The sequence below is a fragment of the Cricetulus griseus genome, chromosome 3 (genome assembly GCF_003668045.3).
Source record: "Cricetulus griseus strain 17A/GY chromosome 3, alternate assembly CriGri-PICRH-1.0, whole genome shotgun sequence".
NCBI classification, from domain to species: domain Eukaryota; kingdom Metazoa; phylum Chordata; class Mammalia; order Rodentia; family Cricetidae; genus Cricetulus; species Cricetulus griseus.
In genome coordinates, this window is record NC_048596.1 from 60,312,960 (window position 1) to 60,336,461 (window position 23,502).

Below are 23,502 nucleotides of genomic sequence, written 5' to 3' on the forward strand. Positions count from 1 at the left end.
GATGGCACTTGACCCTCTAGGTGCCGTCTCCCAGCAGAGCATCATGGCGCTGAGCGGTCGACTGGCTTTGGCCGCGCTCAGACTGTGGGGCCCGGGAGGTGAGCCACGGCGGGGAAGCCACGGGGTCCCTCAGATAGGCTGTCAGAGGTGTTTTAGGGGCGGGCAGCGGAAAGCAATTGCGGTAGTGAGAAGCTGGCAGGTGCGCTCTTCCACAAAGCTCGACTGACCGGCCTCATCAGTACCTCATCTCTTTAAAGATTTTTTTTTTTTTTTAATGTAGCTATTTCCATTGCAGCACAGTCTTTGAACTGTTCTGTGGAAGTTCCTTGTATGGATGTCTCATACTTTATGTCACCATTTCCTTATCGAAATAGTTTCTAATCTCGTATTATTGCAAATAACGACGTTTTGAATAACTTTGTTTGCACCCCATTTTGAGCATGAATTCCCAGTAGACCTACTGCCTTGTGTAAAGTTATGTGGTTTGTGTTGTTTTGAGACTGGGTCTCCTAGTCGATACCTGCCTCCAGCTGGCAGTATGAAGGAGGATGACCTTGAACTCCCGATCCTCCTCCTTCCAACTCCAGCTGCTGAGATTAGTCATGTGCCACCACATCCAGCTGTTATTTATGTTTTAATTGTCCCCCATGAAGGTTGTGAGTTTAAAGTTTCACTAACAGTCATACTGTCTGCAGAATAGTAATATGTTTTGTATAGTCCTGAGAATGGTCTATGATAGGCTTATTTTCAGTTTCAAATGAGTGAGTTTATTAAGAGAGAGAAATCATCACATTGGATATTTTTAAAAAATCCAGTAGAAATCTACTGAGGAAACCCCTTTAAGGTAGCCAGGTGGAGCTTCCAGTAAAGAGAGTCGAGGGCAGAAAAGAGTGCCCCGTTTGCTGAAGTTTTTCAGTAAAGGAACAAATAGCAACAGAGAGAGAGAGACAATATCAAGTTGGACACTTGCTGCATCCAACAAAAACCGACAGAGGAAGTTCAGATAGTCAACTGGAGTTCCCAGATGAGCTTTTCCTTGGTGTCTGAGATTCCTCTGTAGGCACTTTTACATGCTGGGATAAATGATAGGAACCTCCTGGAATTGGATCACCTTCTAGCTGTTCTCATGGGCAGTGCTTTTACTCTTGGGTTGTTTTGCTGTTCCTTTCCCTTCCTATCACACAGTTGGGGGAGCCAGCCCATCCAGACCTTGGACTTTGAGACCAACATGGGTCAGAAATGGGAGTTGTCAGCCCAGCCCCCAAAGCCAGCTTTTCAGTAGCTCAAACAACACACAGCAGTTTACCAATATGATGTACAAGTTTGTTTGTTTTTTCTTTTTTCTTTTTCTTTTTCTTTTCCTTTCCCTTTTTCTTTTGGTGCTGAGGATCAAACCTGATCAGGCCTTGTATTTCTTCTGCTCTTGATTTTAGATTTTGGGACTCGTAGGTGACTTCATCCTTTGTCTCTTTATAGTATCTCAGACATTACTTAATGCCAGCCTCTGGTGTCTTCATCCCAGGAGCTTTCTATACCATGTAAATGTACTTTAAGTTATACCTTAAATCTGTTTTAGATATTGTCAGTGACTTTGCAAACTTTTTTTTTTTTTTTTGTGGGCAGGTGACTAAGAAATGTCCCTTATGTGCCCTGACGTGGATATCTGGCAGTTGTCAGGCACTCAGCAATGGTCACAACTTTTCTCTTGACCCTTTTGTATTCTCATATGGTTTGTATTTAAGAGGAGTTCAGCAAATGTTAGGGCAAGAACCGTCCTAGGTGCTATGTGAGATTCGGGTATTTGATGGGAGGGATGTGGGTTTGGAGCCAGAGCTTTCTTTTCCTCATTCTTTATTGTTTTCACTGGGAGCTCCTTGGAGGGTTTCACTGCCTTGGCTCAGCAGAGGGACCTTGGTAAAGTGCGTTTATACCCTACTGTGATACAGAAGGACCTTCTTTAGAAGCCCATCTCTGCAGTGTGGGAGGAGCTGAGGTCTTTCTCCTGTTTGTTGTTGTTCTGTACACTCTGGTGAGAGGTTTATAAACATAGGTTCCTCCAAATCAGACTAAGAATTAGGAGTTGGGATGTAATTCTGGGAGAAAGCTCTTGCCTCTTCACCCCCAGAACAACAAAACACCACCAGCAACAGCAACAAAACAAAAGTCATCTTTGGCCTCCTTGCTTTGAGCTTGTCAGCTGAGGCTCAGGGTGCTGCAGGGTTACTCCTGGCTTGCTGTTGGCACACAAGTCCCTGGATAACTGAACACTGTGTGGATAGGGCAGCTGTGTACTGCAGGTGCACAGAGGAGAGAGCTGATAGACACCCTAATAGGAGAGGGAGCCAGCACTGTTGCCTTTAAGAGGAGGGTCAGTGATTATCCTTAGGGTTCAGCAAACATTTGACCTTGTGGGATTATGATACTCCCAAGAGGAGACCATGCTTCTCAGGCAGAATATGCTGGTTGGGACAGGGTTACTTAGAATCACTAGGATTTAGGACATGAAAACAAACAAGCCTTTTGTTTGGCTAAAATGAAGGATTAGAACTGTCACTAGAATGGCAATGGTGTGAGGAGAGCTTCTGGGAAAGCAGGTGGCATGATGAGAAGTCAGTTTTGTAAGGAGCAAAGGCAGTGACAAAGAGTAAACCCTGTATTGGTATCATCCTGCTAGAAGAGAGGCTCTGAACTGCCCTGTCTGAAGATGTACTGTTAGCATCTTTATTCTTGATTGTATTATGAGTAAAAGACATACTCTTAGTTGCCTGCTTTATGGCTGTATTAACTTTAGCCATTTATTTGGGGAGGGCCAATTTGATGTTTAATCTGTTCCACCATCTGATTGGAGAGGCCTCTATCCTGGTCATTAGGGCCATCTGATGGGAGAATTGGCCCAGTGTCTCAGCTCTCAGTGTGAGGCTGATGGTCCTGAATTCAGGGCAGATTGCCATGGTGATGGAGACATTGCTGCTTTGTTAGATATCAAGAGAGTCCTGAGTGAAGGCTGTAGACTCAGAAAACTTCCAGGGCCTTGTGAAGCTGCAGTGCCCAGTGTTTCTCGGGCTGCAAGCTTTGGTGGGGGCATTTTCGGGCCAGGTTGCAGGCTCTGTGCTGTTTATATTGCTTTTCTTGTGCATGTGTGCATTCATGTGTGTGTGTGTGGGGGTACATGTGTGTGTATGTACCATAGTATATGGAGGCCATAGATTGATATAGGAAGTCTCAATTACTTTCTACTCTTTTTATCATTTAAAAAAGTTTATGTGTTTTATGTGTATGGGTGTTTTCCTTGCATGCTTCATGGGCCAGAATTCTCTCAGAGCCCCTTCCTCATGTCTTTTCATGATGTTAATAATGTCCCCTCTGAACCCCAAACCCAAGGCTTCTTAGTGACTGTTTTTGCTCTTTATTCCTTACTTAGAGCTTATATACATTTTAATACTTGGTAGGGATTTCGGTGCTTTGCCCCATTCAGTTTATAATAGCTCTTAATACATTAATGCACTAATGCTCTCTCTTATTTATGTAAGATATGTTTTAATTTTTTTATATATCTGTGAGACAGGGTCTCACTGTGTAGGCCTGACTATCCTGAAATTCCCTATGTCAGCTAGGCTGACCCTGAACTCACACAGATCCACCCCTCTGCCTCAGTAATTTCTCAGTTTTTGGTTGTAGAACCTGGTGATAAAATCATTTTTCTTAAAGTTTTGATTCTTACAACTTTTTTTGTTTGTTTTTGGCCTTTTTTTTTTTTTTTCAGCCGGGGTCTCTCTACATAGCCCTGGATGTCCTGGAACTCACTATGTAAACCAGGTTAGCCTTGAATTCTCAGAGATCTGCCTGCCTTTTATCTCCTGAGTACTGGGATTAACCACACCTGGCTCCCCTGTCCCCTGAGTGGCCTCTAACTTATAGAGATCCACCTGCCTCTTCCCCCTGCGTGCTGCGATTATTAAACTCACATTTTTCCTGAGTGAAAACCCTCCTGAGGCATCACTGAAGCCTATCACTTGTCCATTGCCTTCTGTAGACTCTTCCTTTGAAAAAATGAGTTCATACTCCTCTTACTATTTTCTGGCATTTAAAGGTGATCCTAGACCCCTTTAGAGCTGTGTGGGGACAGCCCTGATTTTCTGGATTCCGTGGCCTTGTTTGATTGTGTAGATTTGGCTGCTGAGTCTCGGAAGCTGCCCTGATGAGCTGTCTGCAGCAGTACCCCTAGCTCTCATGGTATGGATGTTTCTTTCTGGAGTCCTTCCTAGAACCTCATTTTTATCCTGATTATATAATGGTATAAAGTCTGAGCTTTTAATGTTCTTTAAGCTTCATGATATCTATCACATCTTTGTTGGAATATCTTTGATACTACAGCAGAGTGACTTCCTTGTTGTCAACAGGCATTCTTAGCATCTGTCTTCAAAGGAGGCTTTTCCTCCATCTGCCAAATGAAACTGTCCATCTGCCTCATCAGTAACTGAATTAGGCAATAAGGATCTGAAATTCTTCATCAGTAGTTGAACAGATGTCCTTGTTGTATGAATGTGCATCTTTTGGGTATATGCCTAAGAGTGGAATTGCTGGATCTTGAGGTAGACTGATTCCCATTTTCCTGAGAAACTGATTTCCAAAGTAGTTGTACAAGTTGGCACTCCCACCAGCAGTAGAGTGTTCCTCTTTCTCCACATCCTCTCCAGCATAAACTGTCATTGTTTTTGATTTTAGCCATTCTGACAGGAGCAAGATGGTATCTCAGAGTTGTTTTGATTTGCATTTCCTTGATGGCTAAGGCTGTTGAGCACTTAAGTGTCTTTCAGCCATTTCAGATTCCTCTTTTGAGAATTCCCTGTTTAGTTCTGTACCCCACTTTTTAATTGAATTATTTGGTGTTTTGGTGACTTGCTTCTTGAGTTTTTTGTCAGATGTGGGGTGAAGATCTTTTCCCATTCTGTGGGCTGTTGTTTTGTCTTGTTGACTGTGTCTTTTGCCTTACAGAAGCTTAGTTTCAGGAGGTCCCATTTATTAATTGTCAATCTCAGTGTCTATGCTACTGGCATTATGTTCAGGAAGTGTTCTTCTGTACCAATTCGTACAAGGGTGCCTCCCACTTTCTCTTCTAAGAGGTTCAGTATGGCTGGATTTATGTTGAGGTCTTTGATCCATTTAGACTTAAGTTTTGTGCATGGCAATAAGGATCTATCTGCAATCTTCTGCATGTCCACATTCAGTTATGCCAGCACCATTTGTTGAAGATGCTTTCTTTTTTCCTTTGTAAAGTTTTAGCTTCTTTGTCAAAAATTAGGTGTTCATAGGTGTGTGGATTGATATCAGGGTCTTCAATTCGATTCCATTGGTCTGCCTGCCTGTTTTGTGCCAATACCAAGCTGTTTTCATTACTATATCTCTATAGTAGAGCTTGAAGTCAGGGACCAAACCAGGCCCCCAAACGTGGGTGTCAGTTAGGAGGCCTGGGCAGTATATGGGGCCTCAAGCAGTGGAACTGGGATGTATCCTTACTTAGTACATGAATGGACTTCAGGAGCCCATTCCCCATGGAGGGATACTCTCTTAGTCTAGATAGACCGGGGAGGGCCTAGGCCCTGCCCCAAATGACTTGACAGATTTTTGATGATCTCTCGTGGAAGGCCTCACCCTCCCTGTGGAGTGGATGGGGGATGGGATGGGGGGTTAGTGGGGAGCATGGGTGGCTGGGAGGGAGAGGGAATTGGGGTTGTTATGGAAAATAAGATCGTATATATATATGGAAACCCTTCATCACAAATTCTCCATCCCAGGTTTTCTTCCTCTAGGCTACATCTTTTTATCTTTTTTTTTTTTTTTGAGGGTGCTATACTTTATTGTTATTTTCTTATAGAGTTGGCAATTCTTTGCAATCCCAAGGTCATAAAAATATTCCTCTGTGATTTTTCTTAGAAATCTTATGGTTCTGTACTATGATGCATTATCTTTTGAGATGTGATTTTGCCGTATTGCTAGGGATGGTTTTGAACTCTGTCTTAAGTGGCCTCCTGCCTCAGCCTCCTAAGTAGCCATGATTACAGGATGTGCCAGTGTACTGAGCTTATTTCAAATCAGTATTTGTTTGTGGCGAAGGAGGGTGTCAAATGTTATTGTTTTCTCATATTGACATCTAATTATTCCAGCATTTGAATATACAACAGCAGCAACACAACAGACCTTTCCCCATTGAAAAGCACTGGATACCTTGCTTGTTGCAAATCAAATCATTATGTGTGGGTCTATTTCTGGATTCTGGGCACTGTTTTGTGATGTGAGTCGAAGAACTCTACCCACCTTTTCCCCAATTGTCCTTTGCACGTAGGCTTTATCCTAAAAGAGCTGTCTTAGTAATTGTTCTATTCCTGTGAAGTGAAAGCATGACCATGGCAACTCTTATAAAGGAAAGAATTTAATTGAGGCTGGCTTACAGTTTCAGAGCTTAGTCCATTATCATTATGGTAGGGAACATGGCAGTGTGCAAGCAAGAATGATGCTAGAGAAGTAGCTGAGAGTTTCATCCTGACCTGAAAACACACACACACAGAGACTGGGCCTGGCATGGGCTTTTGAAACGTCAAAGTCCACCCCCAGTGACACACTTCTTCCAATAAGGCCCATTTCCTAATCTGTCTCAAGAAGTGCCGCTTCCTGATAACTAAGCATTCAAATATATTTGCCTATGGAGGCCTTATTATTCAATCTACCACAGAGGTTATAACAATCTTTTTCTTTGATACAGAATTTTTGTTTTGTTTTGTTTTTGCTTTTAGCTTCTGTGTAGACAAGGCTGGCCTAGAAATAGCAGAGGTCTGCCTCTGCCTTGCAAGCACTGGGATTAAAGGGATGCACTGCCTCACTGGCTGTGATACAGAATTTTCTTCCTCTTGGAGATTACTGGCTAAGACAGGATAGGGTGATAAAGAAGAGGCACCAGGCAGTGGTGGCATATGCCTTTAATCCCAGAACTTGGGAGGCAGAGATAGATGGATCTCCGTGAGTTCAAGGCCAGCCTGGTCTACAGAGAAAGTTCCAGGACAGCCAGGGGAACCCTGTCTCAAAAAACAAACAAACAAAAAGAAGAGGCAAAGTCAGGAAGGAGAAAAGAGGCTATAGTGGAGGGAAGTTAGATTCCTCAGAGGTTGTCTTTAATTTCTAACAAATCTCTAAAGGTTTATTGTTTATTTCTTCCTTTAACATCTGTTAAAAAGTTTTGTCCATTTCCAAACTTTTATTTCATAGAAATCAGCAATTTAAATCATTTCTCCTCTTAGATGCTTTGACATTCTAATTTAGTTTGTCCATTTTTCTTTTCTGTTACCTAGTACTTCTAGTTTTGTATACAAAAGAAAAACAATTTAGAAATATTAAGTGTCCCCATTTTTTCAAATAGTTGCTATTTGAACTAGATAATTATCCAATGTAAGAATAGCTGGAGTACCAACTGGCAGGGTTTCTCCAAAGACTTTCCATATTGGTGTCTTTGCTCCTGAGAGCTGTAACCTGCTCTGCCTGCTGGTACGGTATGCGTTTGGACTAAGTGTTAAGTGCACTTATGGAACAGCTCCCTTGGTTCTCACCAGTCAGTTCCTCCCACTGTATTTTGGGCTTATCCTGTGTGCTTGTAGGAACGTGAGGGAGCTCAGGACATGGGGTGATAAACTCTTATGTGTGTCTCCCCAGTTGAGCCAACTTCTAACCCAGGAACGAAGTAAGTTGTCTTAGGCTTCTCTGTGAGGTTGCTGCATTTCTTGGGGAGTTCCTCCTTGATACCTCCACCCTGATTGATGGACTAGGGAGAACAAGTGCCTCTTATCTTCACCATCTTTATGATTAGGCCTTCATAAGATTTCTAAACTAAAAGGGGCTAGTTTGCAATAAGCCAGAGTCAGAGACGAATAAAAAAGGCAGGAGTTCTGGGAGAAAAAGCGTGAATACTGGGAAGCAAAGATTCTGATGAATGCTATATTACAGATGTTCCACAACAGCCAGAGGCTACCCAGGACAATGCTCAGATAAGCGAGTGGACCATCAGTCAAACAAAAGCAGGTCCAGACTCTAGACTCCAGGGAGGACTCTATCCAAGAAGGTGATACAGATAGTTGGGAACAGAAGGCCCCATCTGGCACCTGGTGCTGATCCTGATAACTCCTCTAAGAGACTGGATCATCCCTGGGGGGGGGTGTGTGTCTCACATTGAGTGCCTATACTGTTGACACAAAGCACAGCTCTTGCTTCAAAGGGAATAAGGCATGGTTTATTCTGAGCTCAGTATGAGAGACCATGCCCTGGGAACACGGCTTAGGGTTACCCCAAGTAAAATCTCTCTCATGGAAGGAGTTATACAAACTTTTGGCCACAGAGCACAAAACAGTCAGAAATTAGTGTATTTACTGAATATATTGGTGGGGACATCAGGTAGGTAGGTTACAGCCAAGCAGTAAATCTCTGCTATAGGTTTCAGATACTACTTAATGACATCTTTAGCTCTTGATGATTTAGTGGAAGCTTGTGTTCTTTGAAGTCAATGCATTCCAAAGGTCTTCCTTCATAATCAAAAGGATGTTGGTGTCCTATCCAAGGGTCTGAAGATAGCCCAAGGTAAGTTTAGCTCTTGATCTGCAACAGTCCAACTCTTAACGGTCTAATTCCTTAGTCAGCCTACAGAATTGTCCCAGCAGTGGCCTTTCCAGAGCATCCAAGCTGTGGTGGTGCTTCCCTGATGCACACAGTATCTGTCAAACAGAAATTCTTTGCCCCCAAATAAATCTCAATTCTGATACAAGATGGCTTTCTGCTTTAGTTGGTAGTTATGCATGGCGAGGAAGCGATTGTTTGGGTGGTACTAGGGAGAAGTGCGTGCCCACCTTTGACGGTGAGAAGAGTACAGCACGGTTACTCTTGCTAGCGTAAGACTGATTGCCACCTGCTGCCTTTCTTTGTGCTCTTGCTGTCAGTATTACAGGTGGGAGAAGGCCCATATCCCTCTCTGTGGGCGCCTCAGGCAGCTTTGGATGTGGGGGCAACAGTGAGAAGGTGAAGCTCTCTCTGAAGGATGTAGCTGAGCTGCTTCGTACCAGAGCCTGCAGGAGGGTCGTGGTCATGGTGGGGGCTGGCATCAGCACACCCAGTGGCATCCCGGACTTCAGGTACAGTGCAGTTCCCTCTGATATCATTCCCCCCACTCTTTTCTGCAGGGCTCAGCCTTCCCCTTCTGTCTCGACAGATCCCCGGGAAGTGGTCTCTACAGCAACCTTCAGCAGTATGACATCCCGTACCCTGAGGCCATCTTTGAACTTGGCTTTTTCTTTCACAACCCCAAGCCCTTCTTCACCTTGGCCAAGGAGCTGTACCCTGGGCACTATAGGCCTAATGTCACTCACTACTTCCTTCGATTGCTTCACGACAAGGAACTGCTTCTGCGGCTCTACACACAGAACATTGATGGACTTGAGAGAGGTGAGCCTCTTCTCCTTGCATGTCTGTGCCTGTTTCTAATGAGGGCTGCCTATGGGACTGTTGCCAGGCAGCTTCACGTCTTTACTGAGTCTGTGTTTGAGACTACAGCTGAAACCTCTCTGTAGGCCTGCCTCCCACACACCTTCTGGGTTGTTGGAGTTTTGGATGGAACTAAAGGTCATATTATTTTGAATCTGGAGTGGATCTCTCTGTCTTCCTCCTCCCCTCTCCCCTCTTCTTCTCTTTTTCCTTTCCTCTGTGTCTCCCTCCCTCCTAAGGAACCCTTATGTCCTTTCCCTCAGTTTCCATTACTGACACATGGCCTGGCTTTGTTCTCTGTTTTTCCCCATCCCCTCTTTCACCCTCAGATTGTTTTCAGGCAGATCCCCCACATCATAGCGTTAATATAGAAACAGTGTCTAAATATCTCTGGGTATCTGGAAGATACAGCCTTGTGAAAGCAGAGCTCAGGCCGTTATGCTGAAGGACCGCCCACATCTCAGTGTTGTCCAGGTCAGTCAGACATGTCTTGGTTCTGTTTCACACAGTGACAGCAGCAGTGAGGGAGAATTTGCCGATGTGTCCCCAAGGTGCAGTATGCGTCCATGGCAGTAGTCAGTGAACAGCAGCCACTCTGTTGTCTGTGGGGGTGCTGTGGTCTAAAGAAAGGTGGCATCTTACTCAAAGGACAGGATTCCTCTAAGAAGGAATCTACAGCTCAGGAAGCACAGAAACAGCAGTGGCTACCCCCACCTAGGCTACCTTTTCCCCAACAGGAGGACAGGTTGGGGGGAGGTGGAGGTAGGAACCAAATAGCAGCACTGAACTTCATGAGAAATCTTTTGTTGTTATTGAAAATGTTCTGTTATTGTCCATTCTGGCCTTGAATTTACTAACTCTGTTGTCTTGGAACTCTCAGTTCTTTATCCTCAGCTAGGATTACAGGTATGAGCCACCACACCTGACTGAGAAGTTGCTTTCTGTTCACTTACCAGCCACACGGTCTTTTTGAAACCTAGTTTTGTAAGCCCAGAAGTTGTGCTTGTGTGCGTGAATAGCCATCACAGAGGCTGCAACACTGAGCTTTCCTTTGAATTTCAGCGTCTGGCATCCCTGTCTCCAAGCTGGTTGAAGCTCATGGGTCCTTTGCATCAGCTACCTGCACCGTCTGTCGAAGGTCCTTCCCGGGGGAGGACTTCAGGGTGAGTTACCTCATGAAATGGTCTCTGCCTTCTGCAGTTCTGGGGGATGGAGGATCTATAAGAGAGGTATTTTGTATTTGTTTATTTGCTTGTTTTTGAAACAGGGTGCTCACAGTGGTCTGAAACTCACCAAGTTATCTAGACTGCTTGGCCAGGGAACCCTAGGGATCCACCTGTTTCTGCCTTCCCACTGCTGGGATTACACATACATGTCACCATGCCTGGCCTTTGTTTGTTTGTTTGTTTGTTTGTTGAGACAGGGTCTCACTATTTAGACCAGGCTGGCCTAGAACTCATAGAGATCCGTCTGCTTCTGTTGGGGTTAAGGATGTGCTCTGCCATGCTTGGCTCCTTTATTTTTAATTAAAAATTACCACATACTTGTAAAAGAACTAAGGCCAGCTGAGGATGCAGCTCAATGATAGAATGCTTGGGATTTCGCCCCCACTACTCCCTCCACCCACAAAATGCAGGTCAGAAAAATACAGGGGGGAAAAAAATCTCCCAAGCCAAACATGGTGGCACACGCCTTTAATCCCTGCACTTGGGAAAGAGAGACACAGGCAGATTTCTGTGAGTTTGAGGCCAGCCTGGTCTACATAGTGAGTTCCAGGACAGCCAGAGCTACACAGTTTCAAATCCCCTTCCCCCTAGAAAAGGAAAAAAAATGGATCTCCCTTTAACCAATCCCTTTTGCTTACCTTCCATGATTTGGTGGATAATGTAATGCTCTGGGTTTTTAAAACAAAAGATATATGTACATATAAACATGATGTAGGTATCTATCTATCTATCTAGATATTAAATATTAAAATTATTAAATATAATTTAATATAATTAAGTATAATTTAATTAAATATTAAATATTAAAATTATTTCATTGAATCATATGAAGTTTTCTTTCCTAAATTCTCTACATTCCTGTGCAGTTTAATGGGTGTCTTGCATTGACATCTGAACCCTGTTTAGTCCTTTTGTTACTTATTATGAGGCACTTTTACTATTTATAATTTTTGCTATTAAAAATAATACAGTAGGGTATAGGGAAATGGCTCAGTAGATAATTGTTAGCCATATAAATGCTGGGTGTGACAGCCCACCTGGAATCTCAGATTCCTAGAACAAGCTGATAGCTAGACTAGCTCTGCTAAGCCCAAAGACCTGTATTCAGATCCCCAGCACCCTTGTAAAAGTTGGGCATTGTAGTATTACATGTATGTAACCCCTGGGTAGAGGGGGTGGAGACAGGTGTATCTGTGGAGCTCATTGACCAGCCAGCCTAGCCTAACTGGTGAGCTGCAGGTGGTGAGACCTTATCTAAAAATATAAGATTGAGCCAGGCATGGTGGTGCATGCCTTTAAACCTAGCACTTGGCAGAGGCAAGAGACAGAGAGACAGAGAGGTGCAGAGGCAGAGGCAGAGGCAGGTAGATCTCTGTGAGTTCAAGACCAGCTTGGTCTACATTATTGAGCTCCAGGATAGCCAGGACTAGATAGAGATACCCTGTCTCAAAACACACAAGCACACACATATGTATGGTGGAGAGTGACTGAAGAAGGTGCTCAGCATCTGCTGCCCACTTCCCCGTGCGTGTGTACATGTGTGGGTCCATGTCCACACTACTATTCTGAAAGGTCCAGAGAGTCATTTATAGCAGCTGTGCTTTCTGTTTTCAGTAAGTGAGTCTGATAAGCATGGAGCAAGCAAAAGAGAAAGAACAAATAGCAAGTACATCGGTAGATAGAAGCAGCAGATGGATAGCAAAACATTAGGGCTGGAAAGGTGGCTTAGCAGTTAAGTTGTCTGCCACCAGGCAGGCTTGACAACTTGAGTTTGAACCGATCTGCATCCCTTCAAACTACCATAGAGCTAATCCTGGGACCATGATGAACTGAAATCCCTCTCAAACTGTGAGTAGCAATAATGTTCATTCCTTAAGTTGCTTCTGCCCGGCATTAAAGAGTGCTGTGACCAAAGCTATATAATATCTTTGTGTTCTTTTAGTAATAGCTAGTATGTACATATATTTTTGTTTACATTTCAAATATTTTTCCCAGCTGAGATATGGTGCATACTTGTAATTCTAGCATTCAAGGGCTAGCATATGGGGGATTGTGAGCTCAGGGCTAACCTAGACTACATAGTGAAGTGCTTTCTCTGTCTCTCTGTCTCTCTCTCCCTCTCTCTCTCTCAAAAAAAGCCCCTCAAATAAAGATCTTTAAGATGTTTCATTTTTTTTCTTTTGGTTTTTCGAGACAGGGTTTTTCTGTGGCTTTGGAGGCTGTACTGGAACTAGCTCTTGGAGACCAGGCTGGTCTCGAACTCACAGAGATCCACCTGCCTCTGCCTCCCGAGTGCTGGGATTAAAGGCATGCGCCACCAACGCCTGGCTTAAGATGTTTCATTTTTAAAATATTTATTTCGTGTGTGTGTGTGTGTGTGTGTGTGTGTGTGTGTGTGTGTGTACCTGAATGTATTATGTGCTGTAACACATGAGTGCAGTAGCCTGTAGAAGTCAGAAGAAGGCATTAGATGCCCTGAGAATGGAGTTACAGACAGCTGTGAGCTGCTATTTGGTTCTGGGAATTGAACCCATGTTTTCTGCAAGAGCAAGTGTTCTTAACCACTGAGCCACCTCTTCAGTCCCCATTTTTATAATTTTTAAGTGTAGTTCCAAGGTATTAAGTTCTGTAGCCATTACTGCAATTCATTTCCAGAACAATCTTTATCACACCAAGCAGAAACCAACCTCATAGCTATTAAACATCAGCTTTCCCTGAGCCTGTGGTAATGATCCTTCTATTGTCACCTATGAACTGGATCATAGAGTCATTCAGTACCTGTCCTTTTGTGACTGGCTTGTTGCAGAGTGTAATTTCTTCAGATTTTGCCACCCCATAGTGTGTGTCAGACTTTCCTTTTTAAGGTTTGATAATATTCCATTCTATAGTCCGGAGTGTTTTACACTTATATTCATTTGTTGTTGTATTCTTTGGTTGCTCCTACCTTTTGGTTATTGAGAATATGAATGTGAGGTATCTCCGTGAGACCCTGCTTTCAAGTCTTTTCATTGTATTCCTAGGTGTGAAATTGTATCCTGTAGTAAACCTCTTCATTTTTTTTTTTTGAATTTTTTTTCACAGAGGCTGTACCATTTACATTCTTACCTATTGTCTCCTGCACTGCTATTCCTCTACTGACATTGTCCACCATGCATAGAACTTTGTAGCTTTAATGCTGTCAGGCTATTTTTCCTTTTGTTGGTTATGCTTTTGGCAGTTATAGCTTTTTTCATGTTTTCTTCTAAGGGTTTAGATGTTTCAGCTCTTACATTTATGAATTTGACCCATTTTGAATTAATTTTTTGTCAATGACACACACACACACACACACACACACACACACACACACACACACGCACACACAAACACACACACACACACACACACACACACACACACACACACACATACACACACACACACACACATTGTTCCAACTTGTCAGACAGGGTAAAGTCAGTCTAGTTTGTAACAAAGAATTACATTTATTTGGAGCTTATTAATGTTGTGGTCTCAAAGACATTTAAGGAAGTCCAGAATGTCCATATGATGGTGGCTGTTTTGACAGCTTAATCTCAGGGGGTTAATTTGGGATTGTGACTGGTGTGCAAAGGTCAAGCTGTCTCATGATGAAGCCATGGTTTGGCATAGTTCATGAGGTCTGCGTGTACTGATGAGTGCAAGCAGCCTCAGTCCATAGTTCATTTTCAGACATGGCTGACAGCTGGCTTTACAAAGCCACATTCCATTTAAAGGCTCACAATCCATGCTGTCATCAACCGTGACTTTCTTCCTGGACAACATTCATTCATTCTTTTTTTTTTTTTTTTTTTTTTGTGGAGACAACATTCATTCTTTTCCATGTGGCTATCCACTTTTTTCAGCACTTAAAATTTTATATTATTATTTACCTTATGCATGTGGATGTTTTACCCACACATATATCTGTGCCCTATGTGTGTGTATGGTGCCCAAGGAGGCTAGAAGAGGGTATTACAGACAGGTTGTGAGTCACTACCTGGGCACTGGGAATCGAATCGAGGTCATATTAAAAAAGAACAGCCAGTGCTTTTAACTTCTCTATCTCTCCACCTTCCCTCACAGACTCCCCTCAATTCCTTTTGTGACAATGTCTTGCTATGTTGCCCTGGCTGGCTTGGAACTTGCTATGTAGACCAGGATGGCCTTGAATTTACAGAGATCCACTTTCCTCTGCCTCCTAAAGTCTGGGATTAAAGGAAGGTACCACTATGCCCTGCTACCATAGTGGATGAAATTATACTTTCCCCCACACAATAGGTTTGATGTCATTTAAAAAATGTAAGGATTTGTTTGTGGGGGCTCTTTTCTGTTCTACTAATCTATATGTATTTTTTATGCCAATATTACGTGCTTTAGTTACTGTAGCTTGTAACAAGTTTTAAAGTCAGGAAATATGAATTAAGATTCTTTATTTCATGCATATATGTATATACGTAGATTATATGTGTATATGTGTTTACATGCGTGTATGTATGTGTACCATGTGTGCCCACAGAGGTTAGAAGAAGACATTGCATCCCCTGGAACTAGAGTTACAAATGGTTGTGAGCCACCTACATAAGAGCAACAAGTGCTCTTAAGCACCAGGCCATTTCTCCAGCCCATGAAATATGAATTTTAGTGAGTTTTAAGATGATCATGTCAGCTTTCTGTCACTGCAAGAAATACCTGAAATAATGAAGAGGTTCATCTTGGATTCCAGCTTTAGAGATTGTGGTCCATGTCTACTGGTCCATCTTGGGCCTGTGGCAAGGTGACAAATCATGATGTGAGAGTATCTGGTACAAAATTGCTCCCCCCATGGTTAGGAAGGAAAAGAAAAAAGGAAGAGGAAGGAGTCTGGGGCATGTTCCATATTTAAGGGACTCTAGCCAGCCCAAGCATGTCAAACATGGCTCTGGCAGGCCTTGCCCTTCCCTATTCCATCTGCCTTGCTAAAAACTGCTAGATTATATTCCTAAAGCTAGTCACCAAGATCTATATCCTTATTTGGCCACTTCCTCTCCCTGAGGCTGACTGCTAAAGTCCAGCTATCAAAGTATTGAAGTCCAGCAATCAGAGCCCCCTTTTGGCTGTCCTAATTAACATGCCCAATCAAAACAAGCTAACTCATCCTAACATAGGGTTTCCTCTTTTACCTTTATAAAGTGCCATTTGCCTATGGGCCACACCTGTCTTCTCTCTTTCCAGAGGCAATTCTTTGTCCCTTTGGGACAAATATCCCTTCCCTTTCTCCCTCTCTTCTGAGAACCTTTATCCTCTGTTTCCTGTCTTTGTCTCTTAGTCCCTGTTCTTTGTCCTTCTGGGTAAATAAATCTCATTTGTGTTGAGAACTTGGTCTTGGGGTGTCTTGTGCTGGATACTTGGTGTCTTGTCCCTTCACATACGACCTGAGACTCTAGCTAGACCTACCCCTTCCCAGTACAGGCTCTACCCCCTTCCAGTAGTCCCACAGGCTAGGGGTTAAGTCCTCAATGCGTAGTCTTTGGAGATAAGTTTTTGTTTTGTTTTTTAAATCAACTTTATTTTTTATAGCTTTATAAAAATTAAGTAGAAAGTACAGATAGTTACCATATACCTATATACTTTTACACACACAGCTTCCTTCACTTTCAACATTACACCAAAGTCAGTAACCCTGTAGCTGATGAACCCACATTGACAACACTCTTCCCAGAGTCCGCAGTAACTTTAGTGTGGTATATTGGATGGGTTTGGATAAATGTGTAAAGACAAGTATCCATCATTGTGGTATCATCCACAGTGCTCCTGCCAGTCTCCTTTGTGTTCTGCTTATCCTTCATCTGCTCCAATGCCTAGCAATTCTGATTTACTTTCTTACTGTTCAGTCTTCTCTAGAGTGTCATAAAGTTGGGATCATACAGTGTGCAGCTTTTCATATTGTCTTCTTTCACTTAGAAGTGTGGATTTGTTTCTTCCACATATTTTCCTGGTCTGGCAGCTGACTTCTAATTCCTTCTGAGTAATGTCCAATTTGTCTAAATGTACCATGTTTATCCATTCTGCTAGCGATATGAGTGCTTCAATTCAAGGATATGAATTGTTCTATGCAGGTTTTATGTGGACAAAAGTTTTCAAGTTCTTTGGTAAATATCAGAAACAGTTTTTGGATCAGTTTTTGGTTTTGTAAGAAGCACAGAACGAGGGCTATCTATAGCTTAGTGGTATATGTAGTGGATATAACTTAGAGAGCTTGAGTAGCTCATATGAGGTTCTGGGTTAAATTCCCAACACCATACACACACACACACACACACACCACCCACTGGCTTCTAAAGTGGCTATGATATTGTGTATTACAAACAGCAGCTGGAACCTACCGTTCCATGTCCTCATCGGTGTCTTTTGTTACCCATGCTCAGGATCTGGGTTAGATATCTGTTCTGGTGTGCAGTGATATCACATTGCTTTAATTTGCATTTCCTTGGTGGTCTTTAATGGCGAACATCTTCTCAAGCGGTCATTTGTCAACTTTTTTTCTTTGGGGAGGTGTCCCTGTATTTTACTATTTTCTTTTTGTGTTTGTATTTTGTTTTTTGTTTCTTTGAGACAGGTTTCTCTGTGTAGCCCTGGCTGTCCTGGAACTTGCTCTGTATACCACGCTGGCCTCAAACTCAGAGATCTGCCTGCTTCTGCCTCGAGTGCTGGGATTAAAGGCATGTACTGTATTTTGCTATTTTCAAAATTGATTCCTTTTAAAAAATATTTTATGTGCATTGGTGTTTTGCCTGCATGTGTGTCTATGCGAGGGTGTCAGATCCCTTAGAACTGGAATTACAGTTGTGAGCTACCATGTGGGTGCTGTGAATTGAACCCAGGTCCTTTGGAAGAGCAGCCATTGCTCCTAGCCACTGAGCCATCTCTCCAGCCTCTAAAACTGATTTTTATTGTTGAGTTGTAGTCAGATTTTTCTTTGAGCCACCAGCTCACAAATAATGACATGTAGACTTATTAATTATGAAAACTTGACTTTAGTTTAGGCCTTTTTTTTTTCCCCCCCCGAGACAGGGTTTCTCTGTGGCTTTGGAGGCTGTCCTGGAACTAGCTCTTGTAGATTAGGCTGGTCTTGAACTCACAGAGATCCCCGACAGCCTCTGCCTCCCAAGTGCTGGGATTAAAGGTGTGCACTACCATCACCTGGCCTAGGCTTGCTTTTAACCAGCTCTTATAACTGAAATTAACCCATTTCTATTAATCTATGTTCTATACCACCCATACTGTTTCCTCCTAATCTCCTTGGCCCCCCCACCCCATTCCTCCTTTCTCTCTCTGTCCAAAAAAACCCTCCTATACCTCCTGCCTAGCTATTGGCTGTTCAGCTTTTTATTATGCCAATCACAGCAATACAGCTTCACACAGTATACAAATATCCCACAACAATGAGCTTTAAGAGTTCATTGCAGAGTTAGCAGGATGGCTCAGCAGGTATATTACTTACTTTTCTTTTGCTGTGATAAAATACTGTGACCAAAGCCATTAAAAAAAAGTGTTTGATTTTGCTTATGGTTTCAGAGGGACAAGAGTCTATCATGGTGGGGACACGTGGCACAGGAATAGGAAGCTGAGAGCTCACGTCTTCAAGGGCAAGCATGAAGCAGAGAGAGCACAGTGGAGCTAGGGTGAGGATACAGCTCTCACAGCCTATCCCCACTGACACACTTCCGCTAGCCAGCCTGCACCCCCTGAACTTCCCCCAAAGAGCACCACCAGCTAGGGACCAGGTGTTCAAGTACCCTGTGGAGGTCATTGTTTATTCAAAGTACAGAAGGTGAAGGTGCTTGCTGCCAAGCTTGACATTGTGAGTTCCATCCTTGGGACTCAGATGCTAAGGGAGAAAACCATTTCTTAGAAAACCTACAGGTTGTTCCGAGTTTCCCATGCTAACTGTCCCATGGGCACCCAGCCCCATATACACAAAATAATTAAAAATGTAATAAAAGAGTTCTTTGTATATTTTAGTTAATAGTTCATTATCTTCTGTATATTTTAGTTAATAGTTCATTATCTTCTGTTAGTTTTTTTCCCAGTCCGTGGCTTTTCTCCTCATTCTTTCTCAGACTAGAAACCCTTAATTTTGGTATCACATCATTCCTTGTTTCTTTCATGGGTTTGCTTTGGTTCTGAGTCTAAAAATTCATTGCCATACTGGAGATCATCTAGGTATCCTTCTAGCTTCTAGAAGTTTTTCTCTTTACATGTAGGTCTCTGATCCACTTTAATTTTTTTGTTTGTTTGTTTTCAAGACAGTGTTTCTCTGTGGCTTTAGAGTCTGTCCCGGAATTCACTCTGTAGACCAGGCTGGCCTCAAACTCAGAGATCCTCCTGCTTCTGCCTCCCAAGAGCTGGGATTAAAGGCGTGCACCACCACTGCCCAGCTTCCCCTTTAATTTTTATGAAGCATGTAAGTCTGTCTAGGTTCATCCTGTGGCATGTGGATGTGTGTTCCAGTATATGTGTTAAAAATAACATTGTCTACTGAATTGCTTCTGTTCTTTAGTTAGAGACCAGCTGATGATGCTCGAGTCAGTTTTGAGCTCTCTTCTCTTTCACTGACCTCTTTATTCTCTATCCAGCTCAGCAGTCTTGGTACCTTTGGCTTTAGAGTCTTAATATCTGGGAGGTCTCTGACTTTACTTTCCTTCTTCCATGTTGTATTGGCTGTTCTGAATCCATTTGCTAATCTTGTTTTCTGCATAGTTTTCAGATGTTTTCTTCAAGAATTTCACTGGGTTGTGTTTCCATATGGATCCCCTTTTATTTATTCTGCTTGAAATGCATAGGACTTTATCATTGCAGGGTAATCCCCAGCCATTCCCTCTTCAGATGTCCATCATTTCTGCCCTTTTCCTCCTGCCCATTTCCTCCTGCTCTATACGGTACTCTGAGTAGATGAGTATCCCACCTTCTCTCTGACAGTCCTGGGTACTCTGCAGTGTGCATTGCTACTGCTTGTGTTGCATTCTGGGTAATTTCTTCTGATAGGTTTCAAACTCATCAATACCTTATTCTGTTACAGTGAATAAAGTCCTTTCATTTTGAATTTTACTTTCGCTTTTTTTTTTTTACTTCTACAAGTTCTATTTGGCTCTTTTTTTTTTTTAAATCCACGACAGTTAAAGTTTTAATATTTTTAATAGACATTTCAAGCTGGTCATTTTTTCCTGTTAATTTAAACACCATATAGTTTTACGATTTGTAGCTGATAATTTCTGACATATTTTGGCAGTTGTTTATACTCATTCTTGCTGAATTTATTCCACTAAAATGTGCTCAGGTTAGCTATAAAGATTTATTTTACAAGGGTGTGCCTTATCAGAAAGTAACACTGCCTCCTTTTCTACTTGGCATGAGACATGGTCTAGGTGTAGTTATCAGTAATTGTCATCTACTTTACCTTATCCTGTAAGGAGGCAGTCTTTGGCAGCTATGGTCACTCCTGACAATGCCAGCAGTGAGCTGAAGCTGACCTGAATGCCTTCTAGGCGGAAGCAGCACCCTGGTCTCTTCAGCTCAAACAGGGGACAGGCTTATGCTGGCTTTCTCACTGTGTGCAGGATACCCACAAAACATGGTGTGAGGGCTGCCATCATTCTGGGTGGAACCTACAGGAGAATTTGTGGGTAAAACTGGGCGATGTCTAGGACTTGATTTGAAATATTTCAACCCCCCCTCCCAATTTTGAAGGTTATAAGAAACAGTTGACAAAATTGCTAAAGCCACATGGGGTCCATTACAGTTCAGCTTTTGGACATGTTCAGAATTTCCTTGAGAAACAGTTGCCTTTTCCTCCTTTTAAAGTCACCGTCCTTGGTTCTTCCCCTCTGATCCCCAGGCTGATGTGATGGCAGACAGGGTGCCCTGCTGCCCTGTCTGTACTGGAGTTGTGAAACCTGACATTGTGTTCTTTGGGGAGCCGCTGCCTGCAAGGTTCTTACTACATGTGGCTGATTTTGCCCTGGCAGACCTGCTACTCATTCTTGGGACCTCCCTGGAGGTTTGTTGAAAGGCATTCGAGGATGGGTGGGAAGGTGGAGAGCATGGAGGGGTAGGGCCTGGTTGATGGTGCCACCTTTTCAGGTGAGTAGTCAATGGTAGTGACATCCAAGGGTTTGGGAGCAATGGCTGTGTAGGAGGCTTAAAGGTATGGTAAAAGGTTAGCTTTGAGGCAGGACTGAAGGGACTGCTCCAGCCACAGAGCTGTACTTGGGATGAAGAGCAGATGGCAGTCCTGTAGTGACCTTTGGTGGGAGAAGGTTGGCTGCCGCCTCATCAGTTTTGCAGGATTAGGGTGCAGTCAGAGGACCAGTGGAGTTGGGGTCTGCATGTGGGTATGCGTGTCCTGGGCAATGACCATTGGAGGTGTACAAGGAGTTGATCTGCATCTGAATTTGAATGCCAGGAAATTTCCAAAAGGTCTAAAGAGCTAAAACCATGGGCTGGGGCCCAACTGTATGCAGCCACAGGGGAGAAAGGCCATAAAGCTCTCTGTTCAGGAGGCCAATGGGCAGAGTGCACTCAGCCTGTTCCTATTATTGTGTGATGTGAGCCAGGCCAGTCTTAGTGCTTTAGATCACTAAAGTGAGATTTAAAACTGAGACACCATTAGGTGTGGTGTGCAAAAGGGGAAATATACGAGTGAATATTGTGGTGTGGGTTGGGAAGGGGTCACATTGTAAATGTGGCCTTGTTAGTAGGTCTCAATAACAAAAGGTAAGGGCTTCCACTTAAGGTTTGGCAGGGTACTCCATAGTGGCCAGCAATGAGGCCATGGTCATTGGGATGACTATTGTATCACCCATTTTTCTCTGTGTTATATATATTTTTAAAATAATTTATTTATCATGTATTCAACATTCTGCTTCCATGTATATCTGCACACCAGAAGAGTGCACCAGATCTCTTAATGGATGGTTGTGAGCCACCATGTGGTTGCTGGGAATTGAACTCAGGACCTCTGGAAGAGCAGTCAGTGCTCTTAACTTCTGAGCCATCTCTCCAGCCCCCTTTGTGTTATATATAGCAACATAATATGTATAAAGTGTTACACTATAAATGTTTCTCATAGTAGTTTTATGTAGATATCAGTGTGGTAGTGCTGATGATCACTCTTTCCTGTGTCTCAGTTATGTCTTAACCATCTTTCCCTATCCTTACCTATAAGCACTGATGTCTTTTTAGAACCATTTAAAAAATTGCTTATGTGTATGAGTATGCCAGAGGACAATTTGTGGGAGTCATTTCTCTCCTTCTACCATGTGGGTCCTGGGGATCAAACTCAAGGCTGTCAGGTTTGGTGGCAAATTCCTTACCCATTGAGCTATCATGGCCTTCCCTTGTCTTTAGAACTATTATTGAGGGTTTTTGAGATGTTTTGCTTATCTAAAAACATTTTATTTTATGTGTATGAGCTTTGCCTGTATAAATGTATACATACCATGTGTGCCTGGTACCCATGGAAAGGTTACCCAGAGTGGACAGAGCAGGTGGAAGGAAGATGCTTGAAAGCAGAACACACAGACTGGGAGGAAAGACAGAGTGTGGGGAGAAGCGCGGGTTTGTGTTGGTACACTGAGCACAAGGGAGGTATCCTGTAGATGGGAAAGAGGTCTTCCAGACCAGGTGGCAGACGCCTTCAGAAACAAAGTGGTAAGCTCTTGTGTTACAGACACTTGTGAGCTGCCATGTGGGTGTTGGGAACCAAACCTTAAGTCTTCTACAAGAACAGCAAATGCTCTTAATTGCTGAACTATCTTTCTAGTCCCTTATTTTGCTTTTTTTTGAGGTGAGGATCTTATGTAGCTCCAGCTAACCTTAAACTTGCTATGTAGCTGAGGATGACCTTGAACACCTGACCCTCCTGTCTCCACCTCTGACTGCTGGGATTACAGGTGTGCCACTACCACACCTGCTTATCAACTGTTTTGTTTACATTTAAATCCATATTACATTAGAAACTTCTTTAGTAAAAGATGAGGACTGACCTTTTTCCTCTTAAGTAGGAGCCAGGCTTGGTATCACCCCCTTAACCTATACATTTCCTACACTGTTATTCTCAGTGCAGAGCTATAAGAGCAGCATTGCCCTTTAGGAGACTGAGGGGGACTCAGGTGGTGGGACGGTAGCAGGATGGTAAATGGTGTTTGCTTTTCTACATCAGTGCAGGGCTCAGGTCACAGAGTGGACAGAGCAGGTGGAAGGAAGATGCTTGAAAGCAGAACACACAGACTGGGAGGAAAGACAGAGTGTGGGGAGAAGCACGGGTTTGTGTTGGTACACTGAGCACAAGGGAGGTATCCTGTAGATGGGAAAGAGGTCTTCCAGACCAGGCGGCAGATGCCTTCAGAAACAAAGTGGTAAGCTCTTGTGTCACAGTGTCTGCCTTGTCTCCTGCCCCAAGGTACCAGTGGCTGTGGTGCTCAATGTCTTGATAGTACATGGACACCCTGCCCTTCACACTGGATTGTCTTTCAGGTGGAGCCTTTTGCCAGCTTGTCTGAAGCAGTACAGAAGTCAGTGCCCCGACTGCTCATCAATCGAGACTTGGTGGGGTCCTTTGCTTACAGTCCTCGCAGTACAGATGTGGTCCAGCTAGGCGATGTAGTTCAGAGTGTGGAAAGGCTGGTGGACCTCCTGGGCTGGACACAAGAGCTGCAGGATCTCATCCAGCGGGAGACTGGAAAGGTACAAATGCTAAGCT

General features: G+C 43.3%; 1 protein-coding gene across 5 annotated transcripts in view; it reads left to right on the forward strand.

Moving 5' to 3' along the window:
- Nucleotides 1–23,502, forward strand: part of Sirt3 (sirtuin 3) — a 25,020-nt gene continuing 1,518 nt past the window's right edge. Inside the window, exons 1-7 of one of the 5 annotated variants that reach the window (XM_027409032.2) lie at nucleotides 28–98; nucleotides 7,993–8,107; nucleotides 8,976–9,167; nucleotides 9,245–9,477; nucleotides 10,579–10,679; nucleotides 20,638–20,799; nucleotides 23,277–23,486. In XM_027409032.2, coding sequence (XP_027264833.2) covers nucleotides 44–98; nucleotides 7,993–8,107; nucleotides 8,976–9,167; nucleotides 9,245–9,477; nucleotides 10,579–10,679; nucleotides 20,638–20,799; nucleotides 23,277–23,486 — 1,068 coding nt within the window. In that variant the 5' untranslated portion in view covers nucleotides 28–43. Of the gene's footprint in view, nucleotides 99–7,992; nucleotides 8,108–8,518; nucleotides 8,620–8,975; nucleotides 9,168–9,244; nucleotides 9,478–10,578; nucleotides 10,680–20,637; nucleotides 20,800–23,276; nucleotides 23,487–23,502 lie in introns of those variants that run through there. The other 4 variants (XM_027409033.2, XM_027409035.2, XM_027409034.2 and 1 more) reach the window with 4 other exon arrangements.